The sequence below is a fragment of the Diplotaxodon limnothrissa genome, linkage group LG5 (assembly GCF_057381915.1).
Source record: "Diplotaxodon limnothrissa isolate DT_005_m linkage group LG5, D_limnothrissa_male_GT1.1, whole genome shotgun sequence".
NCBI lineage: Eukaryota > Metazoa > Chordata > Actinopteri > Cichliformes > Cichlidae > Diplotaxodon > Diplotaxodon limnothrissa.
The window spans coordinates 11,873,007-11,885,793 of record NC_140600.1 but is presented as its reverse complement, the minus strand read 5'-3'; the positions used below and the strand labels follow the sequence as shown (position 1 = coordinate 11,885,793).

Genomic DNA, 12,787 nt, shown 5'->3' with positions numbered 1-12,787 from the left:
ATACAATCTAGTAAGAGTGGTTAGTTGCTGGACTCATGAAATTCACAAGATCACATGAGATTTCAAACTGCAGGAAAAATCACTGGAGTTATAAGAAGCAGACAACATACACCACACATATGTTATCGCTATTTATTGTGGTTTATCATAGCTTTCCTACCAATCCTGGATTGGTGGTGTGGTGGTTAGTGCTGTTGCCTCACAGCAAGAAGGTCCTGGGTTCAAATCTGCAATCTGGCTAGTTTGCACTGGGTTCTCTCTGGGCATTCTGGTTTCCTCCCACAGTTAAAAATCATGCAGTTATTAGAATTAGGTTGATTGGTGATTACAAATTGCCCATGAATGCAAATGGTTGTTTGTCTCTATGTGATAGACTGGTGAGCTGTCCAGGGCGTACCCTGCCTCTTAAATCTATCACTTCAGGGTTATGCCCCAGCCCCCCTGCAACTTGGATAAAGATAGGCGGATGGTAGTTGTTGTAAATCCATTTCATTTTTATGTTAACCAGACTCTAGACTTTGTTGAACATTATGTAATATGAAGATAACATGTAGTATTTAAGTGACCAAGTAGTATTGGGGTAAAAGCTATTGACTAGTTTTGGAATAAAATGACGAAATCGTGAACAATTAAAATATTCCAAGAGTTCAACTTACTTCATCTAAACATGTTTCAATTACGTTTAATCAACACAAAATGCACAGGTTTACTGAATATGAATAAATTGTGTTGATTTAACTAAGTTGTTTAAGTTTCTGCCAAAGCAAAACAGTTGTGTGCAACCGATGTCCATTAATGAATTAAGTAAATCCAACACGGTCTTTTTTTCAGTGTATTCTGCATGAAAACAATAGGACAGAAATAGAATGATATTAAGGCTCATACAACCCCATACAGCAGGCTAGTACAGCTTCAGTCTGCGAGCGCAGACAAGACTCACCGTCCTCACTGTCAGTTCAGGCGGGTTGTCGTTGATGTCTGTAATAGAGATGAGGGCGGTGGCTGTGTTGGAGAGTCCAAAATTCAGGTTGCCCTCCATGTCAGTGGCCTGGACAATAATGGTGTACTGAGAGACTTTCTGTAAAAACAAGCAGGAAAAGACAAACGATAATCATCAAATCCTTGTACAAACAGAAAGTATTTCTCCATCTCACACTGACACTGGAATGAAAGCCCTCTCAGCTCTTGTACATGCCTGCCCAACTATTTTTTTTTAATTTTTTTATTTACAGTAGTTGGTCAGCTGTAAACATTTATTCATTTACTGCTGACCAACTACTGGAACAACTGAGTAGCTGGAGTCTGCTCAAAGACTTTACCTGCTCGATACCAGATAGCGAGTAACACACATGCACAAACAAAACACACAAAGTTGCAGAAAGGGAGCAATGCGTTGTTAAAAGGCCCATCCATTACTGACTAAAAGTCTTGGCTTTCTGCTGAGAGAATGGAGTTGGATCATCACTCATTTTAATGGTGGTGCTGCCACTTTAAGATGCACCACGGTGCTTTGGATAATACCAGAAGGTGAATGGGCCTTATTTCGTGCTACAGTACAGTGCAATGACCAGGAAAACAAAAAGAAAACACGAAGCTTTCTTTAGATACAAAAAAAACCCCGCAGAGAGAATACATCCACACTGCAGCGACACTGTCCATGGTGCTGAAAGTTCAGACTGTCCCTAGACTCAGCACTGGAAAGAGGTCTCTGTGTGAGTGTGATTCCACCCTGACAGCATATAAGCCTCTCTGCGTTGTGGCTTTGCAGTCTCTTTCCCTTTTTATGAATCCACTTGGCTCAGGCCTCCATTGTGGGAGGAATGAACGTCAAGGACAGGGCACTGTTTGTTTCACAGGGCCTGCTGTGTTGCTGAAGATCCAGAATGAGTTCTACCAGTGCTCTAATGTTCATTTGTTGCTATGCTACCTTTACAATATGTGCTGAGGAAACAAGTTCTAGCAATTTGATGGCCAGTGGCACTTATGACAGACTCTTTGAGGGAACAAGAACAAACCGAGCCAGAGGCCGTGTAGCTATAGATAATGCAGTTACAGATTTCTGCTTAGAAAGCAGTTTCTTTACTTTTTAATTTCTTTGACTCATGTCCTCCCCACCCCGGTTTATTGTGTGTTCTTTGTTAATGCACACTCCCTGCTTCTTTTGATCTCCTCCTATCTTTTTTTGCTATCTTAGATTGGTGTATTTTTTTCTGTCCCTGCATCTCTGCCAGAATCTCACACTATATCTCTACATTGCCTTCTCTCCCTCCCACTCTTTCTTTTTTCAATAGTGAAGGATGCAGTTGATTTTTAGATCAAAGCATTCAGACCCGTTAAAACAGCCAGCTGGAGTCATTTAGCATCCCTCCAAGTCATTATGAAGTGCACAGACATGTTAATCTGCACCAAACCAAGCCTATTAATGAAAACTCAATACTGGCTGCCCTTTATTAGACTCATAATGAAATATCAATACCATCTCCCCTCATACAGAGCTTCAGTAAATAGAGCATCCAATGAATGTGTCTCTCTGCAGACTCATTTAGATCCGGTCACATACATCAGTCTAGAAATAGCACCAGATGGCTGCAGGAAGCTAATAGGCTTAAGCTTTGATGGACGGTTCTTTCTTGGTCAGGTGAAGAAAAAAAAAGCCTGGACCTGAGCCAGCAGGTGGAGCTCTCAGACAGTAGCGGATGATGCTGATGCACTCTATCCTGCAGGGTTATATCACTCATCTGAGAGTAGCTGTGGGTTTATGGCCCTGCTAGCGCGCACATCCTCATCTGTCCACATCCGCTAACGTTCCAGTGAGTGGGAACAGGTGGGACACTCAGACACTTACACGCTGGGCGTACACACACACACACACACACACACACACACACACACACACACACGTAGTCACGCGCACACAGCCAAGCGTTTTCTGCTGTCCAAAAGTGGCTACCCAAAAAAAACAGTAAAAGGCTCTCTAATGAGTCCTATGGAAGCACTGAACAGAAAATCTCTCTGTTAGATTAGAGTCCAACACTGGCAGGAAGTACAGCTTGACCAGCAGCAACAGTCCAGACTTCCTTGCTGTTCTCGAGTGTCACTGACTTAATCTGCAAAAGCTTAAAACCATCAGAGGTCACAGAAACACCTGCACACAGAGCTCCGCCAACAACAACAACACTCAATCCCTTTTTTCACAGGGACCAAATTAGGTAAGTTTACTATATCGGAGCTTGAGGAAAGCAATGGCTTCAGGCTATCAATGTTAGCTACTCAACATATCAAGCCAGGCAGCCATCAGGACAAGTGGAAAAAGCTGGCGGCTCTTAGGAGGCAAATGGTCCAGTGGGGCAATCTTAGCAAGAACAAAGTCGAGGAAAATCCTGGTCAGAACTGGGAAGGCAAGTGGAGAGGAGTGCTCCTCTAGCAACACACACGCAGTAGCGAACTGTCCCTGATCTGAGCGTGCAGTTTCACTCAGACATGCTGTGAAGGCACACTTAAAGAGGGTAAAGAGACCGCAACCAGATGACTAAAGGACTTGCTTTTGTAAATGCGTCGTTTGCAGATTGTGTTCTGGCTTACCGGGCTCCCAGTGGCCAGGGTCATTAGCTTGTCACTTACAATCTGTCTCAAATGGCCCAGTACACGCCTAAAACTGCGAAAACCAGCTTCTGTCGTCCTTTGACTACTCTCTCCCAGCGACCACCTCAGCAACCCCCTCAGTGTCACTGAACCCCATTACAGTTTCCACTCAGTCCAGCTGACATCAATTAAATTTACACAATTTGATTTGATGCTGTTCGATTCCATTTCATTAGATTTTAGTTGGGTTCAGTTCAATTTGCTCCAGTTCACTTCTCTTACACAGATGCCGCTGAAAATCAGAGAAATCTATAGTTACAAGTAGACGTGCGGAAACTCGCAGTCCACACAGCTACTCTCCATTTTTACATTTTTCCCCTGTTAGTACCAAAAAACATGCATCTTATTCTCTCTTCCTCACTCACATGGAGGTCCCTCGGGTTGGTGTAAGGACAGGAACGGCTCAACACTGGTTTGAAGACACAAGCCAGCTGAGACTCACTGTCAGCAGCACACAGTGCAACACTGACTCAGGTACATGTTGGTACATGTGGGATACAATCTCTAAAGCTACTTGATTAGATATGCCTCCACATTTACGCAATCAGCGCAAATGCTCTGAGTCACAAATATAACAATCTGCCAGACTAAAACAGAGATACTGAGCAAGAGGTTCCGTGAGTTGGGTTGCACAGGAAATCAGTTAAACAAACAGGAACATGATGCACGTGCTATTGCAAAATTTTTGGCTCCAACATGTTATAAACATATAAAAAAAGTTTGGTGGAAATGTCATATTTACGGCTCTTTTTAATCTTATTTCCATGCTTATATCTTGTGTTTTGATTATTTATACTGTTTAGGTTTGTCTCTAATCACCTCTTTGTGCAAACAGGGCAGCTTGACTTAGGTGTGTTTGTGTGCTGAGAGAGTGCTTGTTTAGCTGAACAAAGCTGTGTGTCAACATCAAGGCTCGTAGCCGAATGTGAGAATTCAGTGCAAACTTTGCAAAATCGGATTTGCATATCACTTTCAGTTCGCCTTAGGTGTTTAGCTACACACTTATACCTGTGATCGGCACAGGCAGCGATGCACCCCCAGTGAAAATATCAGTGAGGAGCACGCCATACATGCAACTCAAATTTACCTTCAAGAGAAGGAAAAAGAAAAAGTCATCAAAATCCTCGGGACACATCATCTAGGAAGCATCAACGTCTGTAGTGTGCAAATCCATCTGACGGAGCTTGAGATATTTCATTACATGAGAGAAAACTCTGAGCTGCTGGCAATGCCAGAGAAAATGTCAAGGGATCACCAAAGTCAGTTATCCCAGGAGACAATGGATATTAAAAAGACTTCACAACAATCCATCTAGCAGTTGTCAAGATATCTCAGTCTGGACCTAAATGGCGTCCTAACAGGCAGTCTGAAAAAGAGAGCAACACTTCCCAGTTTGTACTGGGCAAACACCTTTCACCTGAGTCTAGTCTTTCGGATATTGAGACTGTTTATTGATTCAACAAGAACGGATGTGAGAATATTTGGTTCTCCAATAAATCAGGAAAATCTACGGCTGGGAAATACAGAAACATTGTGGTGTGCAGGATATTGTTGACATCAACTAAACGTATTATTTAGTACAGGTTTAGCTAAAGATATTATGCACAGACTTTAAGATGTGAGGCCTTTGGGCTTTTCCTCTCTCAAATCATACTTTCATGGGGCAATTATTGGAATTCCTTATAATGTGTTAATATGCGCTGGGATGCTTCTCAGTCTCTCTAGTCCTCTTCTACCAATTGCAGCATTATATGGAAACAGAGAAACTGCATTTCTATTTCTCTCAAACGCCTTTTCTGTCTGCTTACAACCTGACTTTTTGGGGTAATGTGAGCTATATTGTACAGATGTGTAGGCCAGTGAGATTTAGAGATTTATCTCTAATAAAATTACCAAGACACGACAAGTCCTGACAGAAGACTAGAGAAGCAAAGAATTGACAAATGTGGCCCAGTTCAGCACCGTGTTGCTCCACATAATAAAGCAGATAGTGAGCGGACCTGTTCTTGATTGAATGTTGACTACAAACTGTCAACATCTCCCTACAGGCATCAATACTTTTCATTCAGCATCCAGCTCACAATCCTCCGATGGCTTCACTTTCTGGAGCTCCAGAGCAAGAAGGTGAATTAACATAACTCAGCAACTCAGAGGCGATAAAGCTGCGGGACTATATCGGATGCCAGTTCTCAGCCTACATCCCCAGTTGGGCTTTGCAGATCCTAATGGAGCCAGGCTGTGGGCACTCATGTCCTTGAGGCAGTCCAGGCGATGTCCTAATCGACGTTGAGACGGTCCAATGTTGAGCTGGCATCTGGCAACTCAGCACCATGCCACACCAGACTGTTCCAACCCAGGGCTCATGGGAGACTGAGACAGCCTGGGGTAATGAAAGGAAACAGCTACGCCTGCCAGAGGAACTGAAGCCACGGGGAGAGGGCGCAAAGGGAGAGTGTCCGTGCCAGCTGTGGCACTCTGAAATGGCCCACTCTGCTACCTGCTGCATCCAAGCTGCACTTCATTAGAAGACTGTTTCTTCATTCATATTTTTTTTTAGAACAGCATGCATTTACGAAACTGCAAGTGCCTTAAACCCAGTGGACGATGACATAAAAACATTTGTGCTTACTGTATTTATATTTAGCTCATGAGCCTGTGGGCAGGAGTGTGTGGAGGGTTAAGGGTTGTTGTGAGTGAGGCAGAATAATTGGAGTAAAGCGGTGTCAGAGGCAGGTGATACCGAGCTAACCTCCCGTTCTCCTCAACACGAGCCGCCGCTTCACCTTTTAATTAGCACATGAATATCCTAATTAGATGCCAGAACCAGGGAAGAAGATTAGTTAAAGCGCGAGAAATGAGAATGAGAAATGGGCGGGGATATGCGCTGCGCAAACTGTTTATTCACTGTCAATAAAAGTAGTATGAATGCCCATGACTCTGCATAACATCAGGTGCCTATACCACACTGGTTGCTCAGACCCCCCCGTGCAACACCTGGGATCTCATTCTTCTGCTTTCGCTGCTCCTCCTTACTCGGTATGAGCGGCATTGCCTATTTACGACACGGGTGTATGCGCGCGTGTGCCCATGTGTCTGTGCTTGTTTGTGTTGATGACCTTGACAGCAGGTGGGTGAACTCCCAGGTGTGTCCTAGTTTTTTGTGGGAGGATCACAGGCAGGTGGGACTGTGCCTGGCTTGATGTGTCCAGATTAATGAGCTTTCCCTCACTCACATCAGCTGCTACTGCCGCAGCCTGGGCCAAGCTGGAAACAGGGACACAGACCTGGCCCGCATTCACTAGACTCATTTATATTGTCCCACAAATGTGCCACGCTATCATGCCATGCCAGCTCCATATAAAAATTGGATAAGGAAGAAGCATTGATGTATTGTCTCTTCTGTTATCAAAACCTGCTTCTGTTCTTGATATTTTAGCCATAATTATTCTCTAAATACGCTTGCTGTACTGCTGGTAAAATCCTGTTTTTCATTCTCAATGTATTGGCTGGCCAGGTTTAGCGCTGAGCGGGACCGGTGGGATTTCTCAGAATATAAACATTATGAGACACACTCAGTGGTGCTTTTATGCCGGCAATAAAATCAGCCAACTAAGTTATGGGGATGAGATTATCCCCCATAATGAAGGCATATGAATTTGAATGTTTTTGCCGATTTTTAGCACCGGTGTAGGGGATAGGTTTGAGCATTTGTGTTTGAGACAGTGTCTGCAACACGAAACGCCTGATAAAACGTGGCTGCCCATAGTAACCCGGTGTTGGGAAAAACAAAAGTTCACCCCCGGTGACCTTTCTCATTAGCAGGATAAGATGGAGGATAGCGCTGTGGTTTCGGTGGTGTGTGGGTTGGCAAAGTACCACAGCGAGCAACAGACACGGCAACAGCGGATGAGGCAAACGAAGGCAATGAAAAGAACACTCCTGCGACCTCGTCAGCAGAGAGGTGCTGGATTTACGCGCCCATTATGCCTGCCCTGCTCTGCGTGCTGAGATACTTGCCGGTCATTTTTATTTACACACAATAAGCAGACACGCAAATGAATCAAAATTAATGAGGTAATTTTGTGCTCGGTTTGACATTTGTGAAAGGGGGAATGCGGCTGACTTGTTTTTGTTTTTTTTTAAAGGCTTTGTTATAATCTGCGATTAAAATTAGATTTTGGGAATTTGCAGGTGGATTTATTTATTCGGGTCTTTATACATTTGTTTGTTTCAGAAAAAAAAGCATAGTATGCATATAGAAGTCAAGGAAGCTCATTGTAAAAGTTAAGCAACTGTTAAACAACTAGTAAAGTCTAGTATGAACTTGTGCAAATCTGGATTAAACAATTGGCAAAATGGGATAACGTAGGTCTCGCCTAGGCCTGCATTAAACAACAAAGCCGCTTACCTTGCTATGTGGACTGCGTCTAGATCACACACTAAATGCCATTAAAAGTTGGGGATGGGATTATACTGCCTTACAAAAATGCACACAGACAGGAGGGGATGGTTGCCTTTCTTATTGCGCTATTTTTTAATGTGCTGCAATGTGCTGGAGGAAGCACACACAGTCGGTGCCCTTGTAATATAATGGCTGCCTGCCACAACAAAGTGGAGGGCAAAAGGACATCCGCACAGAGCACTGTGTACACACTCTGATGATAAACTTTACATTACATGCACCCCAGTGGGCACCTCGTGTGCTCGCGAATGCTGAATCTTTATTACGTTGCTGTAATAAGTAGTGATAGTCTAATTTCGAGGCCCATCACTGTTCTGGGACTGTTTTTGATGAACACACAGAAAATTAGGTAGAAAAACAGATAAAGTAACAACATTTTATTCTTTAGTAGTATATAAGAATGTGACTAAACATGGATAACATAACCGAACCTTCATAATTGTTTTATTGCGTGGACACAAATGAGATGCAGAGTGAATCCTCGATGTAAGTAACGGGAGCACAGAACGCACAGCTTACACTGACCTCTCTGTCCAGGCCGGCTGCCACCGTAACAATGTCTCCAGTCTCACTGTTGATGGTGAACATGTTGGGGATGGGGCTGTGGGGGCTCTGGGAGAGGATGCGGTAGCGCACCATGCCGTTCGCTGTGGTGGAGTCGTCCGAGTCTGTGGCGGTAACCTGCATCACAGACGAGCCTGCGGAGAGAAAGATTCAAAACTGTAGCGGATATACGCGTTATGCTGGCTTGACTAGAAGAGGTCAGGCTGGGAAAAAGAAAAAGTAAGCAGGCATACATTAAAATAAATTTTTTAAAAAAAAAGGGCTTTTCAAGTGCCTTTGTTTGTTAAAGATTTTTTCTGAAGTATCAAAGAGAAGGAAGTCGGGCGTGTGAAGACTCAGAAGACACAAAAACTTGAAACAAGTCAATCAAGACTTTCCAAATTGCTGTGGCGTACTGTTCTTTGGCAAACATCTTTTAGAGTCAGAGCTATTACAGAGCACAGCACAAACACACAAACAAAACCTGTTAAATAAGCTCCCATTTTAAAGCTGCGCTGTTTGGTGGTCTATATATTTCAAACTAGCGGGGCAAAGTTTCCACCTCTGCAGAGTCCATTTAGTAATGAGCACCGGGTCTTCTGCTACTTCCACCATCCATTATTTCAGCCTTCGGCAGCGCTGTCGCTGCCCTTAATGCTTCAATACACTCTCCCTATTTGTCTTAGAATCACAGATAAACACTGCCATTTAAGCCAGACAGCACAGAGGTAGAGAGGCAGAGGGAGTGCTCACGAGGATGTGTGCAGGAAGGGTGTGTATGAGCCCACAGTTCCTTCCAGGCACACGTATGCATTAGTATGCATGTGCGTGTTTGTGTCCTCTCAGCATGTTTCAGGGTGAGAGGCCCTGTGTCCCTGCATCTTCCCCGAGCAGAATTATTGATTTGCACGAGTTTGTCAGCTGGGCTCACAAATGTGACCAGGCAATTAGGAGCACTTGGTGCTGGAAAGAGGAGAGATCACCTCGCCTCCCTCTCAGGGTTCTGTGAAAATGTCACTTTCCATCAGGCAGCCATTTACAGGCTGCTGCTGCTGCTGCCGTTGCTGCTGCCGCTGAGAGAGAAAAAAAAGGCTGTCAGCTTGCAGGAGGAGGAAAGCAGAGAGAAGAGATGGCTGAAACACAAACATGGTTAAATGAGAAGAGCGTGTAAGTAGTGGAAAACACAAAGCGAGGAAGACAAGGACAAAGGAGCTGAAGCGTTAAAAGAAATGAAGGAAGAGTGGTGATGCGTTTGGCGTGATGCACGCGGCCTAATTTATTGACTTAATATTCATTTAGATTCTTTTAAAAACATGCCACTGCTTTCATGTGAGGGGGATCAAAAAAGTAGCTTAGCGACTAATCTTACCTCAGTGGGTTTGGTGGTGGGTGGTCGGTGCCGTGCTGAGCAGGCACTTAATCACAAATGTTCAACTGTCATATCAAAAGTGAATCAAACTGGTCACGTGTCATGTATGTTCTAAAGCAGAAGTAGAAACACCAAGCTTGACTTGGACTCTTTCCAAAGCATAAATTTAAATGTTTCAGCTGAAGCTGGGAAGCCGCCGGATCGGTGGCAGATTCAGCGGTCCCCTGTGGGTCTGAGCCGTTACAGGTGTCTCCATTCCTGTAATTGGGTCTAGATGGCACCATCATTCCTGTGACACCGTGCATGGACGGGATAATTGTAGCCTCGATTTCTATTTCAAACTTCATTAATTTTCAAAGCAGGATTTGTCACGTCGAACAGCAAGGAAAAGAAGAGAGGCCGCAGAAAGACAGGAAAGAGGAAACAATGAGCGATATTCCACCGAGGGGCATCGGTATATAATCAGCCTCTGAAGTCTTCCACACAAGAACAGGACCAGAGAAATCACATGTTCACACATGAAGCTTTCATTTAGTCATATGATGATTGCTGGCTTTCAGAACCAAAAAAGGAAAGGCTATGGCTGAAAGGGTTAAACTCTGAGCCTGCTTAATTCCGATTTAATTTGATCACTAATACCAAATCCTAATTGCCTTCCTGCTAAAATCGTTGGACCTGAAAATTTGGTAGCAGGCGCATATATTGTTGGCCATTCCAATCACGTGACCAGAGATCACTGGTGAGGTCTATCTGCTGCCTAAACATTAATCAGTCCGAGTCAACAGCCGACTTCCAATTAGAGAGAAGATGGAGTTTAAAAAAAAAAGAAAAGAAAAAGGGAAAAGGAGGATAGAGATGGACAGAAATAGCAGGACTGGCGAGGTGCACACAAAGACAGGCAGGAAAGGTGGAAACTGCAGGGCATAAAACGAAATAAAAGAGGAGCATAGTGGTGAGAGAGTTTGTAAAGACCACTAAAAGAAAAAAATAAAGGGGAAGTCGGGGAGCGAGAGGGCAGGGGATGGACGATACAAGAGGATAATAATTCTAATCAGTGGAGGGAAGATAGAGGTTTCGTTTCAGCAGCAAAGAGTGGCTGCTGTACAGTACAGTACGGGCAGTGCAGGCAGAGAGCCAGAAGGAGAAATAGAGGTTGAGAGGTAAGGAAGGTAAGAGAGAAGCCTTAAGCCTGGTGAATCTTGGCGGGAGTGATGAGCAGGGCTGGGAGTTTTCACACAAGAGCCTCTAATGGTGTCCACAACACTTTGAGGAAACGGGGAATTCAGTCCAACCATTTGAACCATTCAAAAATATTTTCTTTGTCACAGCACATCAGCCGTGTCTGCTGATCTATTCCTTTCGACTTTCATCCAGGACCACAAAGGCAGAAGCCTGTGCTCGAAGGACAGGCAGCAAAGGCTGCTCATTATGCAGGCGAGCAAGAGAATAGTAAAGTGGAGGGAAGTTATTTCAGGCGTCCAGGGATCCAGCTGCAAAAACAGTCAGATTCATTCGCTGAATGCACACTGGTGAGATGTCAGTAAGAGTACTTTCAAAGCTTGGATAGCTCCAAAAGTGTCCTGGCTGAATCATGTGTACTAATAACGGCTGCATTAGCTGGCTCTCAAGAGGAGCACCACACTGATTTTACACATGGAGATCAGTTAACCTGTCATTGTGAGAACTACTTAACCCACAAAAACAGTTGCATATTTTTTTTCTCTCTAGCAGAGCAAGATGATGTCATCGGGTTTATATAAACTGGTACTGTGAGAAAGCTGGGTGTTTAAAACACAGGTGGGTAAAAGTGGGAGCTGTGGGATCCTGTTCCATCCCACTCTGCTGTTTAAGGTTTGGTTTTTCTTGCTTTTAGGTGCTAATTATTATTTTCTAACTGTTTACACCTGCCATCTCATCCTGTCACCATGTTTCCTGCTGGTGCTGTCACCTCCTGTGTCACTCTCCTCTCACACTCTACCAGAGCTTTAAGAAATCATGTCCTGTCATCATCTCCCTCACCATCAGGGATCGTGCAAGTCTTTAAATGCTGCACAAGGAATCAGGGAGCGAGACCGCGAGCCAAGATGAGGTCCTGCAAAAGAAAGCGAGGACACTACTTTTGTGGAAATCTTACATCAATGCCACACACCTCCACATGAGGCCAGAGACTGTATTTATATATTGCTTTCACTTTATTTCTTACTTTGTAGTGTACAAGGATACACAGATCACAGCTCAAAGCTATTGTGTGTGACACAAATCTTACACAGGCACAGTTTATCCTTACGTAACAACAATGCAATTAGGAAGTTGAAAGAAATTATTACTTATCCACACATTAATTTGTTACATTACTATTAATAATAAGTCACAGTTATTCAACTTAATATCTAATGAGTAAAGAATTATTGCATTTTGTAGAGAGCTCTGTGGTTACTTGTACCAGTCACTGTGACAGGTGATCCGGCTGTGCAGCATGACATTAATAAGCGATGTCATTTAAGATCAGCAGTATGGAAACAAAGAATTTGCATCTCCTTCTTGCACCTCTCTCTCATCCTTGCTGGGATTAGCTAAAACGCGAGGAAGAGATGCAAGTGAGTAAAGAGAGGAGATGTGTTAGCGTACTGAAAAGGGCCCTTTACGTTCCCCTCGCTCGGTGCCAGTCTCAGTACCTTTGTGTCAAGTGTTTCAGCCTTGTGTTCTCCAGGAGGTAATTTGACCTAGTTACTAGTGGTTTTTTTTGACTCTGCCTTTTCCCATTGTGTGCG

General features: G+C 43.9%; 1 protein-coding gene across 1 annotated transcript in view; it reads right to left on the bottom strand.

The window, feature by feature from the left end:
• The window catches only part of cdh4 (cadherin 4, type 1, R-cadherin (retinal)), a 228,239-nt gene that overhangs the window by 24,006 nt on the left and 191,446 nt on the right, over window positions 1-12,787 (bottom strand). The window contains exons 8-9 of the mRNA XM_085353049.1: window positions 8,630-8,802; window positions 941-1,078 (exon numbers count right to left, since the gene is read on the bottom strand). Of these exons, the coding sequence (XP_085209175.1) occupies window positions 941-1,078; window positions 8,630-8,802 (311 nt within the window). The remainder of the gene's footprint in view (window positions 1-940; window positions 1,079-8,629; window positions 8,803-12,787) is intronic.